At 42.0% G+C, this 19,874-nt stretch overlaps 1 protein-coding gene across 2 annotated transcripts in view; it reads right to left on the reverse strand.

The window, feature by feature from the left end:
- Positions 1 to 4,518: 4,518 nt before the first annotated feature.
- The window catches only part of TBKBP1 (TBK1 binding protein 1), an 82,135-nt gene continuing 66,779 nt past the window's right edge, over positions 4,519 to 19,874 (reverse strand). For both annotated transcript variants that reach the window (XM_089531776.1, XM_089531775.1), the window contains exons 8-10: positions 14,727 to 14,845; positions 12,469 to 13,190; positions 4,519 to 10,971 (exon numbers count right to left, since the gene is read on the reverse strand). In XM_089531776.1, coding sequence (XP_089387902.1) covers positions 10,843 to 10,971; positions 12,469 to 13,190; positions 14,727 to 14,845 — 970 coding nt within the window. In that variant the 3' untranslated portion in view covers positions 4,519 to 10,842. The remainder of the gene's footprint in view (positions 10,972 to 12,468; positions 13,191 to 14,726; positions 14,846 to 19,874) is intronic.

Below are 19,874 nucleotides of genomic sequence, written 5' to 3' on the forward strand. Positions count from 1 at the left end.
GCAATCATAGGGTTTCACTTTATTGCGTGAGAGGTGACCACACACAATTTTGGTCAATGGCAAGCTATTTTCAGGCAATGGGAAGTCAGTTCAAATGCAATTCGAATTCACGTAAATTCGCTGAACTAGTGAATTCATGTGAATGCGTTCTGGACCCACTTTCTTTACATTCGAAATTAAGAGAAATTCATCCCGTGTGATAAACTCCATAGACAGCCACCCCTCTTTCAAGACAGCGCTCTTAACCTGAGATTCTTTCCCCAAGGGCTGGAGAAGAGAATCCAGGCTTGAAAATCTGGGAGCTTTACTGGCTGATGTAACTACTTTGTATGGGCAGATTTTGAGCAAGTACAGGGGGGACCAGTTCCAGTTCCACTGCAGTCTTGTTCCAATTTCTGCCAATTTGCTGCAGTTGTGCATGCAGCCAGTTCTTGAGGAACAAATGAATCTTTTCCTCGCTTCAGAGAACCCTGAACAGCTTCAGCTCCTTGAGAAGCTAGTCTTATTTGAATCAAATTAGGTCAGCGACGCTTAGCAACAATAATAGAAGTCAAACAGCCATGCCTTTGCAAAGGAGAGTGAGGAAGAGGTGTCACCTTCTCTACCCCAAAGAAGGATGAGCTTATTAACACATTGCCCACATTCTTAATAATGAAACAGACCTCTGCACTGTGTGGGTTAGGGTGGTATGTTTCGCCCCCACAATGAATACGAAGTATCAGGCACTAATTAAGCTCTAATTATTTGAGGCAACTTGATTTTCATTAACACGTCTGATTCACAAGCAGGTGTATGACACCTAAATCTTAAAGAAGACTTCATTAGCGCCACCTCGCACCTGTTTCCGGAAGCTTCCCGTTAAGGGAAGCCATCTTGCTAATTTAACCACAGATAGGGGCCAATAAGCAGCCAACTGTTTTTATATACATCATCCGCTGAACTGGCATAGAAAGTGTGTCAAGAGTAAGGTTAGAAGGTTACGTCTTTGAGCTATGGTCCGTGAGCATATGTACTTGGAAGCCTTCTTTAAATATACTGAAATTTTATATATTCAAATCATCTTGTGAAATCTGACTGCTTGGGGGATATCCAGAACCCACCGCTGTTTTCGGCACCAAGTGTTATTCAAACCTAGAAGCAAAAAGTCCCCCCCCCCCCCAAGCTACTGAGTCTAAAAATGTGTTTAAGTTGCAGTATAAAGGCATGGCAGAGGAGGATATGCTTGACTTAGCGCCGAGAAAGGGCATTGGTTAGAAAATGTACTTTAAAAAAAATTACTTTGAACTTCAATTTCTAGAATCCCCCAGCCAGAATGGGTAAAGTTCTGGGGGGGCACCCTCAAAAAACTATTTAAAAATCTACAAAAGTTGTTCAGACATCTATAAATATATCTCCTGAAAGACTATTTATTCATTTATTTATTTAATTTATACTCCACTTTTCTCCCCAAATGGGACTCAGGTAGCTTACAATATAAGTTAAAACAAAACAGCCAAAACAATATGTGATACCAAAGTTAAAAGACGGACTTGATATGTTTAACTTAACATAGGATGCCATCTCCAGAGCTGTGTCTGAATTGGCCATATAATGCGTCCTCCCCACCCATCCCTATGGCGATCAGTCCAGATAATACAGGACCCAGTGTTTGATTCTGGTACTGTCCTGATGACTTATGGCAAGTTCAGCACTGAACCCACTTTCTGCCACCCATAAAATGGATGTTTAAAGTTCACCTTTTTGCTCCAGATCTTCCCAGAAAATCCAGAGCCCTCCAGAGTGATGCTGGGCAGCTGTTCACACATGCATCCCTCTGTGCCACCCACCGCCACCGCCTCTGGTTCGGATTGCTCCCTCTGAGGTCAGAATGGGGCAACCAGCCATGTGATCAATGCTGGGCACCTTGTTTTTGTCTCAGAGGAGGCGATTTGCACCTGTGACACTGGAACACATGTGTGAACAGCTGCCTGGCATCGCTCTAGAATGCCTAGGTATTGGGGGAATTCAGGGCAGGTTTGACACAGCCTAAGACATTAATTAACCTTTCTTTTTAAATATATTTATGTGCAGGGTATGCTTGATATATTGTGCCATATAGTGCTATGCATGTTTACTTGGAAATATGTTCTACTGTGTTATATACATTGTGCACGCCTTCAAGTTGCCTGTCAGCTTATGGCAATCCCATTAATTTTTCATAGGGTTTTCTTCCTCAAGGAATGTTCAGATGTGATTTTGCCAGTTCCTTCCTCTGAAATATAGCCTACAGCACCTGACATTCATTGGTGGTATCCCATCCAAATATTAACCAGAGCTGACCCTGCTTAGCTTCCAAGATCTGGTGCCATTAGAGTATTTAGGCCATCTCCTGGGAACTTAAAGTATTCAGAATAACCCATGAATCCAATTTCAAAAGAACTGCTTCAGAAACAAAAATGCCCATAGCACTTTAGAGCTATATAAACCATTATGACAATCTTCCTTATTACAACCTTGTATAGTAGGCCAGCATTAAGAAGACTAGAGGTGCATCTACACTGTAGAAATAATGCAGTTTGAGACAACTTTCAGTGCTGTAGCTCTATTCTAGGAATCCAGGGATTTGTAGTTTTGCAAGATCTTTAGCCATCTCTGCCAAACTGGTGCCTCACAAAACTACAAATCCCAGGATTCTGTAGAATGGAGCCATGGCAGTTAAAGTGGTGTCAAACCATTATTTCTACAGCATAGGTGCACCCTGTATTACTGAGGCATGGGCAGAACTGAGAAAAAGTGCAAGGACTCATCTTGAAAAAGCCACTTGTTCTCAGTTTAACCACACTGTGTGCACCTTCACCACACATCTACTACCTAATTCCCAGTCTTCAGGGCAAGATGTGCCATCAGATTGAGTGAGGATGCTGAACTAGTGCAACCTTTGGTCTGACCCAACAAGTTTCATTTTATTTTCCCATCTTTTGAGAAAGTATTCAAAATGTAGACCCAACAGTATAGCCATGATGGGGGGAGGAAATTGTCTCCCAAAGAATTCTGCATCCCCAAATTCGAATACTGCAGTAACTTTAAACGGTTCAGTTGATCATTCAGAAAAAGTACTGTCCTCCAGACTTTAGAGTGAAGTAGGAGGAATCGCAGGGTGATAACACTGCCTTGAAAAATAGATGTAAATATATATATTCCTTATTGGTTAGATTTTTATAACTGGATAGTATATTCTCTGCAAATGTAATACAAACATGACCAAAACCAAGTTGCCAAGAAAACCCCATGATACATTCGCCTTATAGTCACCATAAATTGGAAATGACTTGAAGGCACACAACAACAAAATATTTGGATTGCAATTATTTGAATATGCAGGGTTTTTTTTTGTGGGGGGGGTGGAGTATCTCCTTTGCGCTTTGTAATATCATTATGGCCAAACCCTGCCGCCCCCCCGCCCCAAGATATCATAAATGATCTTCCCTACGGCTCAGATTTTTGAACCCAAATCTCCTAGCCTGGCAACCCTAGTTCCACCCTAGTCCTGGTTTATGATGTTATTTAAATTGGATGGAATTGATCATTTGTGGCCATCTGGAACAAGTCATCTGACAAGCTGGGATAGAAATTGCTAAACAAAGAAAAAAAAAACCAAATGTATATATATAATATTTGGATGAGAACCAATGTGGCATAGTGGTTTGAGTGCTGGACTGCAACTCTGGAGACCACGGTTTGATTCCCTGATCCGTCATGAAACCTACTGGGTGATCTTGAGCAAGTCACACTCTCTCAACCTTAGAGGATTGCAATGACAAACGCCCTCTGAAGGAAGTTTCCAAGAAAACCCCATGACACATGCACCTTAGGTTCACCATAAGTCAGAAACGACTTGAAGGCATACAGCAACAAAATATTTGGACTGCAATTATTTTAATATGCAGTTTCTCTTTGGGGAAAAGTGCAAAGAGTGGAAATTAACAGCAGGTTAAATTCTAGTTATTTTAAGAAAAGGGGGGGAAAGTCTTCAGCTTCCCACACCATTCTAATTTCTACCAGTCTTGTTTTGAACTTTTACAAAGCTTAAAACTAACAAGAAGGTTTTGTGGGTATACTTATTAACTTCCTAAGACTCAGAAAATGGTGCAGGGTGAATTTTGTTTTCACATGTTTCTAGAAGTGATCAAAAATCGCTCATTCAGATTGGGCGCCTGGATAGATGGAAAAGGACCAAGACCAACCTGGCATCTCTCGGGAAAAGCGGTGGCCATAGTGACAGGGCCACTTTGCCTGCTTTTCCTCAATGAGCGAATGTCAAAATCAAAACTTGGAAAAGCTATTCTTTTGGACTGCAACTCTCAGAATCTCCCAGTACTAGTAGCTATGAGACTCTGAGAATTAGAGATCATTTTCCCCCTAAGCTCTGGACTTGGGGACTGGATTTAAGAGTTCTCCTTAATCCCAACATTGCTAACTACAACTCAAAGCAAGAGACTTCTAGGGTAAGAAACAAAGACAGAAATGAAAATGTCCATCCATTGGCAACTTTTATTGGAGTAATTCTGTTTCACAGAGCACAGAATCTCTTCAGAAGGAAAACAAAAACACACATTAAAGCAAAGGATCATGACAATACCGACAGACTAGTCTCTCTCCCAAGGGTTTTCTTTAGCCAGACACCGAAGCAGGCTTTCCTTGTTCCTTCGTATTTGGGACAAGCAAGCTAGAAAGATGTTACAACAGAGAGGCTGATTTTCTGACTAACAAATAATGTAACAAAGCATAGGTTCCTTTTCAAACTGTGCTGAATATTCCCTTCACCTCCATTTTGTGGAACCATTTACCCTCTGCAAAAATGGGACAATATTTTTTGTGAGTTTTAGGAGGGAGTGTGAATTGTAAGGATTTGGAAGGATGAGGCCCTCATATCACTTTTTATCTTTATTTTTTTTTTAAGCAAAAAGAAAAGAAAAGAAATGTAATTGTTTCAAGCAGCTGTTTGGCTGCTCCCTCTGTGCTTAAGTCCTGGGGTACTACACAGGCAAGGCATCCTTTCCCTTGTAAAGTTTTTAAATCTGCCCACTCCAAAGAGTAATACCATTTTTGGGACACTTTGGCCACTGAAACCAAGTAGTTCAGCTGAGTATTATTTATTTTAGGGACAAATACTAGACAGAAGAAAAGGTGTGTGTGTGTATGTAATGAAAAGCTATAGCTGGACGATTCTGATTTTGTCAAAGGGCTTGTAGTGTCTAATCTATGGCCACATCTTCACTGCAGAAACAATCCAGTTTGACACTGCTTTAACTGCCCTGGCTCAATGCTTTGGAATTCTGGGAACTGTAATTTTGTGAGACATTTAGCCTTCTTTGTCAGAGAGCTCTGGTGTCACAACAAACTGCAATACCTAGAGTTCGATAGCATTGCCCCATGACAGTTAAAAGAGTATGAAACCAGATTATTTCTGCAGTATGGATGCCGCCTATACTAGTCCTTTGTACTGGTTAATAAGGAACAAAATACTAAAAGAGGCCTGGAAGAATATTCATATAAACCTGCATTGTAAGAGTGTCAAATAACCCTCCCTGATATTTTAACCACACTGACTGGAAAACACAAGGTGTTTGTTGTTTGGGTTTTGTCTGGAAAGAGCTCTCAAATTCGCTTCAATAGTTCTAAGAACTTAAAAGCAGTCTTGGTGGTTTAGATGCAAAAAATTACATCTAGTCCAATGTTCTCTTTTCAACAGCAGCTATGCAGATGTTCCTTGGAAAGGCATGAAAGCAGTGGATGACCAGAGCCTGGAAATCTTAGTTTTGGAGGCTCCCAGAATCACCCAGCCAGCATAAACACTGTCCCTGTTGACTAAGGGTTCTAGCAGTGATCATCCAAAAACATTTCCAAGCTCCATCACTCCTCCCTCTTAAAATAGTACTCGGTGGAACACTTGCTTCTGAAAACTCACATTCTATTTAGCCATTGGTAAACCCTATATTATCAGGCATAGTTAAAGGTAGTGCTTAAGTTCTAACTTATGCTTCCTTCTCGAAGGACAAAACCAGTTTATTTTACTGCATGCAATTCTTTTTTTGTATCCCACACCAATGTACTGTGATTGGGCAGAAAGCCATTCCCAATTATACATTTATACTTGTCTGTAAGTCTTGGGGTGCTTCTAAACAGAAGCAGGAGCTTCCAAGCTAACAAAAGGCATTTTGGAGCTATTCCTCGCTTTCCTTCCTTAACAAAATTTATTTCTGCCAGGCAAAAAAGATAGAAGCAGTGGGAAAAATCGAAGGCATAAAATGAAGATAACAACACCTGTCCCCCACAAAAAAAAAAAATCTATGTGAGAGAGAGATGGTTCCACAATAAACATCTCATCTGGAAAAACTGAGTCACTGGTGGTTCCAAAATTTCTATGTGGGATATATGTGTTAAATGTGAGATTTAATTCAGGGCCATTCTAGGCCAGCTTTCAGTTTAGCCCCCATACAACACTAGCTGAAACAGATATGAAAGATGTTGGGCAGAGAATTCTATTTATCTCTTCATGTCCTCTTCCCATCACTGCCTTGAGCTTGCAATCCCTTTTTATTTCAGATAATGTGATGCTTCAAGGCAAGGAAAAGAGTTTGGATAATATTTAAGCCCTTCAGATACAGCAGGCTACAGAATTTTAAAAAAATAATAATAAAAATAGCTTCCCATCACTCAGTGCCCACCCACCCTCCCCTCATTTTTTGCTTATATCATTCCTGCTTCTCATCAGTTCTGAGGTAGATTTCACAAACAGAAAAGGAAGAAAGGGGACAAGTGGGAAAGACACATCTTCAGCTTTGTCCATCCAACTTGCTTCTCCCCCTGTTTTTTAAAGAAAATCCTCTAATAATCAGAGAAACAATATGACTTATGCGGATGGAATGTTTCCGTGGCTAGTTCTCAGGGTCTATATGAGAGAAGGGTGCCAAGTGAATAGCTCAATTTTAAACAGATCCATTCAGTGAATGTGTGTACACAGAAGCATTGCATTTGACAGACTCCTTTTTCCATGCTGCTACACAGTTTCGAATGAAGACCGCTTGTAGAGGTATCTACTGCTCAACTTTTATAGAGAGCCCTCACAAGCATATAATTCTCACCATGATGACTATCTACCATTGCTCCATGTGGCAACTGTGAGAGGTGTAACTGAACTTTGTTGCTAAAGATGTGGGAGGAAAAAATGGATGGCTTGAGAAGAGGCAGCACTGCCATGAGGTAAAGTGAAGGAATTACCTCAAGCTGCCCTGGGGACACCATTAGAGGACAGTAGAGTAGAAGTTGGAGAACTGACTCAACAGAAAGTTCTCCTAACCATTAAAATAAGTGGAAAAAACACCTGCAAATTTCATTTTCATCTGTTCTTATTCTTATTAATTTCATTTTTATGCAACCTTTCTCCCAGAAAGAGAGCCAAGGCGGCTCACTATTTGCCAGATGATAGTGGGGCAGAGTTCAGCAATTGAGGGGGGATACAGATGGGCAGCTCCATGCCACCCATTTTTGCCCCTTGTCGTTGCCACGCCAGCCGCATGGCACAGCACTGATGCACTCCCTAAAAAGGAGCCACCTAGAGCAGATTCTTTTTAGAAGCGTCATAAGCACGATGCAGCGTCTCTTCTGGATAGAGCCATTTGAACATGCGGATGCCCATGCATCCCAATGTTCCACCCAATGTGGATGGGTGCTGATTGAAGGGCTGGGCGTGTATGGACACCCAGCCCTATAGAACCCTACTATTGGCCCCAGGTCGGTGCAAAGTGCCAGTCTGTACCAGACCTGAATTCAGATTCTGAGGCAGCTGAAGAAGATTGGAGGGCTACCTTTTCAAGGGCTAGCTTCCAGGCAGGCATCTCTTTTTGCCAACCCAATAGGTGAATCTTGCATTTGGGGAAAGTAAGAAGAGACAGCCTATCAAACTGACCAAGAATTTGGTCAGCACAAGAGTAGCAGTGGGTGTCCATCAACCCTAGTTAATACATGTTTTTCTTTTACTACACCCTATAGGGACAAAGCTTTTGGAGGACCCTCAAACAGCTTGATGTGCTAGAGCCTTGTAACTGGACTGATGCGAGATCACAGAAACATGGCCAGTAAAGGGCTGCAGAGTGTATCAACAACACGAATGTGCACTGTATTGGCAAGGGGCTTAGGTATGCTTTCATTCAGTTCACAGCACTCCAATAGGAGTGCTCTGATCCTAATGAGAACCAAAATGGTGGTTCTGGCCCTTGAAAAATGTATTCCTCAAGCTGGACTTCCCCTACCTGGCTCTATCTAGATACGTTGGAACTGTAACTCTCATTATTCCTAGCCTGTATAGTAATAGGGGTGATTAAGTGTAGTCAAGTACATCGAATGTTCCAGAGTGGGGAAGGCTGTCTTATGGGTGAGGTCACAGCAACTGTCCAGCCTCATTGGGCTGCAAAACTCTTGGCAGGTTATCTCTGAAACTAGTTTTAGATCTTAGAAGGGATTAATTTGAAGTTTGTGGAGTTCTTAGAAACTTTGGCCAGAATCCTATTGGGTAGTCCCAACTAGAGAAGATCCATTCAATTAACTGTAGAACTGTTAATCAAAACATAGGTAAACCCCATTGATTCAACGGGTCTACTTTAGGTTGGACCAACCTTCATATACAGAGCCTTCATAGACAGACAGACAATTTGCAGATGTTTAAGGGTTTAAACAAGTTGTTGCATCCCATGGAATCTTACTTATTTTCAACATGAGTTCGGTAGGAGGATTGGGTCCCTCCTTACAAAGGGGCTAGTAAGGCAGGAATGGTGAACATGTGGCCCTCCAGATGAAGATGAATAGCAGCTGCCATCAGCCAACACAATCAGTGATGAGCAATGATGGCAGTTGCAGCCCCACAGCATCTAGAGTGCCATATATTCTGCATCCCTGTAGTAAGGTCTCAAAGACTGGACATAAGTCTGGGTAGGAGAAGAACAGCCAAGGACAGCAGACAACTGAACCCTATTACCAGTTACTTCCCCATTTGGAAATCACTTCTCCACTTCTTGTTTTATGAAGACATGGGTCCATTCCCATTGGGTAAACAGGGTTCCATTTAAGAGAGGGGGAAAGGGTATGATATGGACACATTGAATGAGGAGTAAAAGCTGGATGAAAGAAATGTGGCAATTCCAAACTTTGACAGGAGAGAGATCATATTAAAGATAACATCTTTGTGATAGGTTCAAGTCTTCAGAAACAGAAATTGGACTGGGTTACAGCTTACTCTATGGGGAAAGGGAGTGAGAATAAAGGAACAAAATGTTTTTTTAAAAAAAACACCTTTCTATTCTACATTTTACTTTAAAATTCTATTCTCCTCTTAGTTCCCACATGAATCACATAGTGAGCCACAAAAACACATGTCTATTTGCCACTGGGTATCCTGAGACCTCTTGGGATAAGGCAGCCTATAAATCTCAACACATACATTTGTTAATAAAGAACCTGGTGACAGGAAGACAGTTGCCTAAAGAGGAGAATTTCCGTGCAGCTCTTTTTTCTTTTTTGCCCCAGCAAAGCCTGATGTATGGACAGGCTGTTTTAAAGGAGACAATTCTCACAATATGGAGGCACCACACATCCGGAAGCAAAAAATCAACCGGGACATGCCTGTTGATTTAGATCAGTACAGCAAAAAATATTCTCAGTAAGGCCAGAGAAAGAGAAAGAATGAAACAGTGGATGTCAGATATGGAAAGTGTGTTTTACAATTATGCTGTTGTCAAAACCAGTGTCAACATGCTGTCACTGCAGGAGATTTATGAGGCAAAATGTGGTGAGTACAATTCTTGTTATACAGGAACTATCTAAAGCAAGGTGAGAAGTGTGTTTATGAGAAAGGTGGAAAACAGTCGCCAAAAGAGAACACGGACAGTCACGTGGGAACACTTCCTGGAGCTCTACCAGTCAGCAGTGCACAGTTCCTCTAGTGCAACTCGCAAGAAAACAGCATGGGAGGACAGGAGGAGCTCCTTTGGTAGTGGTGGTGGGGAAAGCTTTGTGTGTTACAATGTCCAGTGCAATAATATAAGAATGTCCATGCTACACCTCTGGAAGTTGGCTCTGTTTCTCAGCAGCATCGTTAAAATGGCCTTTTAATGTAAAAGACCAAGACGAAGACACTTGAACCAGTGATTGGAGGCCAAGGCTTTCTATGTCCAATAAATGACCAAACCAGATGCCCTTCTTAGGTGCTTAAAAGGTAGGGAGATTTGACCCACTTGGATATTCCTGCACAAGATGGGCACAAAATGAAACCTTTAGATTTCTTATCATCTGAGTGGCAGGCCATGCCCTCGGTCAATTGGAGTCCTTCTTGTCTGTTCCCCCATCCCACCCCAAAACACACAACTGTGGGTGATTTCTCACTCATCCTACCCTGAGATCTTCCAGAGACACCCAAACTGAACCATGTAGAGAGAGCCCTCCCTCCAGAAGGCAACCTCACTTCTGAGCTGTTGGGTTGTTTGCTCTGCTCAGCCTGATCCAGGAATACTCGTCACCCCCTCCCCTACCTCCAAAGACAGTTCAAACATTGGAGAAATATTGCAAATCCTGCTCAGGAAGAGCAGGAGGGAGAGGCAAAACCCACTTTAGAAACCCAGGCAAAGAGAAGAGGACAAGAAGAGGGAGGCAAAATTCTTCATGATTCAGTCTACCGGAGACTTGGAGGTATTTTAAAGAGAGCCCCTGTTGCGTCACCACTTTTCATGCAGCATCCAAGACGAGTGGGGTGGGGTGAGGTGGACAGGTCTCATTAAGGAAGCCAGAAGACAAAGGATGGTGGTCTAGGCTTCAGATCTTACTGTTCTCCAGGTGTGAGTCAATATGTTTTATCAAAGCATCATCTGGGTAACCAATGGGAAAGGCCACCTGGCAGAGAGGGCAGCTTCGGATGTCAGAGTCTACCGTCTCCATCAGCAACTGCAGGATAACAGAGCAGAAGAAGGAATGGAAATTAAGAGTGTCATTTTTTAAAAATTCAAAGTTAATAAATCTTTATCATTTGTTAATGAAATTTATAGTGCAGAGTATTTTGAAAAATGAATCTTTCATACTTGCTCCTGCTCATCAAGGTTCATTTGTGCAAGAGGTTCACTGGTCACATGCACACACACAAAAATTACTGAGTGGAGGTGAATCAGCCTTGCTGCTATAAAGAGCATTCCAGTGCAAATCATGTTTTCCCCTCTTACCCCTGGCACCCTTTTTAAAAAGAGAGGTCTATGATAGTTTTAGGTGCACAGAAAAGGAGCCACGGTAACAGGGAAAGAACATAAGCAGCTCTGGGAAATTCCTCCAGGGGAAGCACAGTACTGTGAACTGAATTTTTAGAGTCCTCTGTTTGATATGATGATGATAAATAATTATAATAATACCCTTAAACTGTAAAAACAAAAACTATAGCTAATTTTAATATTTTTATACTGTGGAAATGTATATTATGAAATTTAAATTTTAAAAAGGTATATGTAGTATACAATAGTGGTACAGGTTGAGTATCCCTTATCCGAAATGCTTGGGCTCAGAAGTGTTTCAGATTTTAGAATATTTGTATATACATAGTAAGATATGTTTCATACATACCTTATATACATAGATTAAAGGCAATTTAATACCATATTTTAAATAATTTTCTGCGTGAAGCAAAGTTTGTGTACATTGTGCACACTGAACTTGTGGCAGCATGTCAGTGCTCAAAAAGTTTTGGATTTTAGAGCATTTCATATTTTAGATTTCCAAATAAGAAAATTCGCAACCTATATAGGATTCCAGAAAATGGAAATAATTGTGACGTAACTCTGAAAACTGCTATGAAGTAAATATAATGACAAGGAAGTGCAGAATATCTGTCAAATTCTGACAAAATTCCAGAACGTCTTAACTGTGTTGGATTTCAATAATCAGAGGTGAAGAAAATTTAGTATTGTTTCATTATTTAACGGAAGTGTTACTTCATTGCTCAGTGTATTTGAACTGCCCTGAAAATCATGTAACTAAAAATATGGCACTCAAGAAATGAAATTTTGTCTGTCAATCACCCCATGGTCCAAATGGTGATAGATCTCACCCCCCTGTAGACCACCATCTACCAGTGTCATCAATAGTTGCAAGATGGCCACAGAAACAGCAGGCCTCACAATCTTTACGCATTCACCACGAATCCACGCTGACACATTTTTTGGTTTTAGGTATTCATATCTTCAACCTATCAATATGCACCGCTGTCGTCCCCCCCCACACACACACACAAAAAAAATCTTACAAAACCTTTATCTGGAAATAAAATAAATTAGGCAATATAAGAATATCTGCTCCATTGCACTTTAGTAATTCTACACAGTGCATCTGAATGGGGAGGGGAAGAGTGAGGAGGGAAGGGAGGGGCACAGAACACAGACAGCACTGGACATTGCTTACATTGATTGAGGGCCAGGACTGGGCATGTTCAGCCCTGGAGTATGAGGCATCAGTCCGGTGCGTGGAGGTGTCGGGGATGGGGAACCCTGCACAGAAAGAAGCGCAGCGGATACCTCCTGCTTCAGGGCTGGGGGGACTTGGGAGGGTCCAGTCGTCTTCGTCCGAGGACTGCTTCTCAAAGCGCAAGTGCTCTTCGAAGGCGTCTCTGGTGTAAACCTCACCGTAGGGACGGTGCTTTGGTAAGGTGGAAGCTTCAGGCTGCAGCCAGAGAGAGCGGCTCTGCTGGTACACAGCAGCATCGCTCACCTCCGAGTAGCTCCGGCGGCCTTGGAAGCTTGCTTTGATGTGGTGGCTTGAGGGCTTGGAGTAGCCCAGATCCATAATGCTTCTCTCACCACCAGGAGACCTGTGTTGTGAATTGATGGCAGGCGATGAGCAGTTAGGAGAAGGTGAGCAGCGCTGCTGGGCAGGAGACGGGTTAGGTGGTGGAGCTGGAGAACGACGTTGTGAGACAGGTGACTGGCAAGGAGGTGGAGCTGGGGAACGGCGCTGATGGGCTGGAGACTGACAGGGTGGTGCTGGAGATCGTCTCTGGAGAGCCGGAGACTGGCATTGAGGGATGGAGGGTCTCCCTTGCTGAGCTGGGGGAGTGCACTGAGGAGCTGGAGAACGGCGTTGCTGGTTAGGAGAGTGCCGCTGGGAATGAGGAGAATGCCGTTGACCTGGAAAGGAGCAGAAGCACATAAGAAAAGAACCATACTCTAGCTTGGAGAAGGTAAAGGAGTAGATGAAGGAGAAGCTGCAGGGGAAAAACACACACAGAGGGGATGTTGGACTGCAGCCGGTATGTGTCTCACTGTGGGAGAAAAAAGTAAATTCACACTACAGATTATTAGTCAAGATATTGAAAATAACAATGGCAGTATGATTAATGCAGTATACAAATCTGTGGTGAAATCCCAGAACACATCTGAATTATTCAGAAAAAGATATTACAGAATGGGAAAAGGCACAAAACAAAGCTACCAGGAGTTGGTAATCTTCTTTAGGAGATTATCACACAGGGACAGGATAAGGATGGGATTGCTTCTTTGTCCTTATCCTGTCTTTGACTGTGATCCCATGAAAGGCTTTCAGTTCAGTCAATTGTGCTTTCCAAATGGGATAATGTCCAGATAAGTGCGATGTCATATAAAAATCTTCTCACGATCGTGCTATAAGAACAGGAAAAGGATGGCACAAGGACGTTTCATCCCCTGTCTGATAATCACCTTAGAAGGAAAGGCCACATGATTTGGAATTTAGAAAAAAGGTAAAGAAAATGGGAACATACTTATGACAGGGATGCTGTTTCTCTCTTGATATAAGAACTCGGAATCGACCAGTGACACAGACTTGAAGGAATTCAAGTACTTCTTCACACCGCATGCAATTAATGGAGAGGAATGTACCACAAAATGTGGCCATGACCATATAGCTTAGCTGGCTTTTAAATACAGTAGCTGGCTTCAGGAAAAGAGATGTCAATTGGAGATCACACTGAAAGATCGCTAGATATGATGGCTATAAGCTATGTTGAGTTTCAGGAGTGGAATGCCACTGAATAGTGTTTACTGAGGAACAACAGCAGAAAATGGTTATTGCCTTCATGCTTCACGTGGATATTTGATTAAGTGCTATGGGACACGTGACAATAGGTTAGACGGGCTTTTAACACATCTAATCAGGCAAGGATTTTCCTTTATTTCTATAGTGTTGAGTGGCCAGTTTACCCTGCCTTTGATTCTTTCCAGTACATTTGCTAGTACACATGTCAAGATCTTGTACTGACCTGGCAGAGCATAAAGCTTTGGTAGGTGCAGCTCCACTCCATCTCTCTCCTTGCCTATGTGTGTGTGTGTGCATGTGTATGCACTTTCAAGTCACCTGTCAACTTATGATGACCTCAGGAATTTCATAGGGTTTTCTTAGGTAAGAAATACTCAGAGGTTGTGTTGCCAGTTGTTTCCTCTGAAATATAGCCTACAGCACCTGGTATTTGTTGGAGGGCTCCTATTCAAATACTGATCAGGGCCCTGCTTAGCTTCCAAGATAAGATGAGATTTTATGCCTTTATGGTATTTAGGTATAGACTCCTTCCACCACCCATCATAGAAACTTTAGCAACCAAGTTTACACATGTTTACCTGAAGCTTTGATATCCTCTGAAATGCTATCAAATTGTACAAATCCCCTGCCATATCCCTCTCCCCACTCACCACCACTAATGGCCTGTTCTTGGATAAGTGTCCGAAGAATCTGGTTTTGCAGAGAACTCAGGTTTCTTAGACGGCACAACTCCTCTGTCAGCTCTGTGTAGGCAAGAGCCAGGTTTACCCTAACAAAAGAGAACAAATGGGGAAAGGCCCCAAAGGCATATAAGCTACAGCATCTACAATAGGAGACCATTTATTTTCAAGGTTGAAAAATGAATTGATTTGACTCATCATTGATACCATCAACTTTGTCATCATTGTTTGGAGAAATCCAATGATATGTTCAGAGTCACAACCACAAAATCATACATAGGTTCCATTGTTGTTTTCATGCCCTTGCTTCTGCAGGGGGCAGCACAAGGAGAATATCTTTGGATTTAGTTTCCCTTTCTTTCTCTAGTGCGAAGGAGGGATATAGTAGTAGACCAATAATCTGTGAGATCTATTTTGCTGATTTTTCTTTTCCTGGAACTTCAAAGTCTACTGACTAGACCCAAATACACAGTCAGGAAATCGAGCTAATCATCAACTCATCTACTATATCTATAAAATCATCTAATACAGTGGGAACTTGGTATCCACTGGGGTTTGGTTCCAGGACTCCCCATGGACACTAAAATCCATGGATGCTCAAATCCCATTAAATACAATGACACAGTAAAATGCTGTCCCTGATATAAAATGGCAAAAGGTTTGCTTTTTGGAATTTATATATTTTTAAAATATTGAAGTCATGGATGCTTGAGTCCATGGGTAAAAAAAATATGTGGATACAGAGGCCCAACTATATAGTCTGTGAATTTGCCCTCCCTAAGTCTGATGCATTCTAGAGTTTTGGACTACAGTTCCTGTCAGACTTAGTCCCCTAGATTATTGGTTAGAACAGATGGTTACCATATTGGATAAAGCTTCCTACAAACCAATTTAAAGTTTTTGAAGAGATTCAAACAGTCTAATTTAAAAAAAAAAACCTGCTATGAGTTTCCCCCCTGTAACCTGCTATTGTTAAACAGAAAGCCATCATGGTATAGTGGTCTGAGTGTTGGACTAGGACACTGGGTGACCAGGGTTTGAATCTTCACTTGGTTATGGAAACCAATTGGGTGACCTCGGGCAAGTCACACTTTCTTGGCCTCAGAAAAAGGCAGATCTCTCTGAATAAATTCTTCCAAGAAAACCTGTGATAGGTTTGCATTATGGTCAACATAATTGCAAGCAATCCCAAGCAAGCCAGACTTAAAGGCACACAACAAAAACAACTGTTAAATAACTGGAAGATCCTTGTTGATATACTGCAAATTCCTCAAAGATGAGTAGATCTTGCTGCACCTTCCCTCACTCTTGTTCTAGTTTAAAGTGTAAAACAGACATAACTTATTTCTGTCTTCCAAAAATAGGAAATACTATCCTAGTCATTTAGAGCTCAGTGGTCCTTCACACTCACTATGTTCACCAGGGGCAGAAACTCGAAGACATGAACTATGAAAATACAGGTACAGGAAGCCCCTGTTTATTCAACAGATTAGGGACTGCTGCACTGTCACCAAAAAAAGGAGAACCCATGTAGGGAACATGAAGGAATTATAGTGGCTTGCTTAAGGCTGCCCATGCTTGCCTTTGTATGCATGCTTGCAAAGTCTCTTAATAGGCTTGGGGGCTCCCCCCGCCCCAGCTCACTTTGCAAGCAATTCCAAGCAAGCCTTCAAAGGCAAGAAGAACTGACAGAAAAAGTAGACTCTTCAACAGATTAATGGTACTTGTCCTTACTTTGCAAGTGTTGAAAGAGCAAATTGTCAGATAAGAGGGCACTGAAAGGCAGGAGCTTCCTGTATACCTTAGTTAATATTCTGGGCTTTACATCTTTAACAGAAGCTTTGGTACCAGAAATAGAAATAACAGGGAGAGAATAGATTTCAAAGACATAGCCATGTTAGTCTGGAAAATCAGTACACAAAGGGAATCTGTAATACCTTTGAGACTAATTGAAAGAAAGAACCTGGTAGCATGGGTTTTTGTAGACATGAGCCTACTTCCACAGATGTCTCCACTTCATGCACCTGAGGATGTTGGCTCAAGTCTAAAAAAGCTCATTTTACCAGCTTCTTTCTTTCAGTTAGTCTCAAAGGTTCCTTTGCATGGAGAGAAAGGGGACAGGTTCCTACGCCACAAAGAGAAAGAGCATTTCAACAAATTTCTGCAAACATTTTAGTCAAAATTAACATTATGTACTTGTGAAATGAAATATTATGCACATTTGGAACCAGGTCTAGAGACCACTTGAAAGCTTATTTGAAAATGCATCCCAAAATGATTTTTTCTTTCTTTCAATAGCCTCCTCTTTTCTTATAATATCCATTTTGGTGGCAAAACTTACAGACCTCTGGTTTTTCAACATGCCTGGGCAGAATATCACTTTTTCTTTCTGTTTTGCTCATCACACATGTTCAGTAAGTGATTCTAGAGGCAGCTGTTTACTTTGCGTTGTTGCAGTAAGCACACACAGCTACAGTGGGATCACCTAGAGGAGAATCCCCATTCTCTCCCAGGCCAAGCTTTCTGCAATGTTTAGTGCAGATATGCTGCTGCAAGCCAATGCTGTAAGTCTGTCTTTCTCCAGCACTCCTTTACCATCCTCCCAATGCCAATGCAACAAAAAAACATCCAGAAGACAAGAAAGGGGGCTGGGTAGGCTAAGCTGGGCTGCTCTTCTGTGAAAAGATGTGGTAAAAAGGAATTTCTTTCTCAGAGACCTGCAACAGAATCTGCAACCAGTTGTAGTGGAAAGCTATACAGTACAAATCGCAGCAGATTTCTACAATTATTGTATATATTTATGTATAAGTCTAGAAAGTTTAGCCAAAAATTGACCTCAAAAACCTTATCTACGGGTCAATGTAAGTACTGTACTTTAACTCTTATTAAAAAAGGAACCATGCCCTGGTGAAAAGCAAGAGCATAATCTGTCCTGGAAGCATTGACATCTCTCATTCATTCAGCATCTATTCTCTCATCCATCCAGCCTTTAGTGTGAGCATAAACATTTATGCCTGCTGGAATATTGTAAATTCTTTGGTATTGTTTTCCTTTGCATCGTCCTTTAGATCCTTTGTCACATGCCCCTATGTCTTACCCTCGACTTTATTATATCAAAATCCATAATTTTGGCCCCCAAACCTACCTTCGACTTATACATGTGGTCGACTTATAGAACTTTATCGCATGGCGCTTAAACCGTTCCCCAGCCCGTTCTAACGGGGGCGTGCGGGGGCGTGCACGGAACGCAATGGGCACCAGATGGAGCCCAGAATGTGACTTTACCGCACGGGGGAATGCCACCGCCGCCGCCGCACATTCCCATCACGTCCCAATTCGGTTCCAGAGGGCGCCATTTCTGGGGATGCTTTGAAACAGTTCCCAGAAATGGCACCCTCTGGAACCGAATTGGGACGCGATGGGAACGCGCAGCGGCGGCGTTCCCCCATGCGGTAAAGTCGCGTTCTGGGCCCCATGCGGTACCCATCACGTTCCGTGCACACCCCCGCGCGCCCCCGTTAGAACGCACTGGAGAACAGTTTAAGCCCCATGCGATAAAGTTCAATGTCAAGTATATACAGTAGTTTGCAACCAGCAGGCCAAGGCAGTGAGATTTGAGAGGTTCCTTTTCTTGTGTTTGACTGAAAAAATATTCTTTCCATCTAATTTTTCCTGAAGCTGGGCTCCATTTCCAATTTTTCAGTGCTTTGCCTAATCCTTCGAACTGGTCAATGTTCTGCTCAAAGAATTCTCAGTCCCAAATCCTGGATCACACCCTAACCGGAAATGAGGCCATGGATCAGACCAGAGTTTTCTGCCTTTATTCAGGTATGGCATTGCTTAGAGGATGCAGAAGTCTATCCCATTGAACACAATAATGTCAGTGTGAAGATATAATGTGGAAACTCTTTCTTCCTTGAGGGGCTGACCCACTGCCCATCAACGCCTTGACAAAACCATCACCCCTCACAAAACTCATGCCCTGAACTCTCATGTCACCTTGAAATAACATATTGGCTATGTTTATAAGAATGGAGAACCTGTCTGATGAGGTTACCAAAGGCATATCACCAGGAGGACGTCTTGCACTAAGAAAGCCATCGAGTTAAACTGAATGGCTGTGACAGGTGGGGGGGACAAACACAGGAGATGGGGTGCGTCTAACTTCAACAGACAGCTATTCCTTTCCCATGGATATGTCGCCAATTGTCTTCTCAGTGTTCTGGGTGGGGGGAGGATTACTTGTTCTGCCAAAAGAAAATTAAATTACATTCTTTTTCACCACTAAGTTAAACAGAACAACAAAATTTCCTCAGAGGGTGCAATTGTTTCTCACAATGTTTGGAAGCTTTTGTTGAACAGTTTTGATAAGCCATGACATGAAATACATTGAAATATCTGACTATGAATAACTGCCATAATCTGACAAGAAGCAGTATGCATCAAAAACAAAACAAAAATCATGCAGCACCCAATGATACAGATGGCATGTCCACCTAGAGTACAGTACAGCATCAGTAAAATATGTGCTTTTTTGCAGTCTGGCGAGACTGCCAGCTTTAAACGTGACTCCCTTCCCTTCTTGCAACCCTGATTTCCACTTTACCTTTCTTTATAAAATGTTTTAAATCAGACTTCCCATTCACCCAATTTGACGCTCAAAGGACCAGAATAAAATGCCAAACATATCATATAAAAAGAAAATCAAAACATCAAATAAAATAAAATGTCATGGACCAACAAGATTCATTTGCCATTGAAAGGAACATCTTTTACTCCAGTGAGTACAGTATTGAGGAGAACCCCTGATCATCTTCTGAGATGACACCTAGATCATAGAAACACTTGAAAGAAGGCATCACACTGAGAATCTGCAAAGCCACACCAACTTTGAAAGCACTAGGAAAACATCAAGTCTAGCACCAATGGGATCTCTCCTTCCAGTATACATAGCAGTTTCAGGACTCTCATCAGGTCAGAGAGAAAATGCATACATTCCCTTTCCCTGCTTGCTTCATTTTAGTAATTATTGATGTACTGTCCCAGCTGCTAGTCACAATTTTTAAGTGCATGCAAAATGGAAAGATATAGTCATTACCAACCCTGAGGTTCAGCATA

Source organism: Sceloporus occidentalis, unplaced genomic scaffold (assembly GCF_023333645.1).
Source record: "Sceloporus occidentalis isolate IW3139 unplaced genomic scaffold, rSceOcc1.0.p SCAF_7, whole genome shotgun sequence".
Classification (NCBI taxonomy): Eukaryota; Metazoa; Chordata; class Lepidosauria; order Squamata; family Phrynosomatidae; genus Sceloporus; species Sceloporus occidentalis.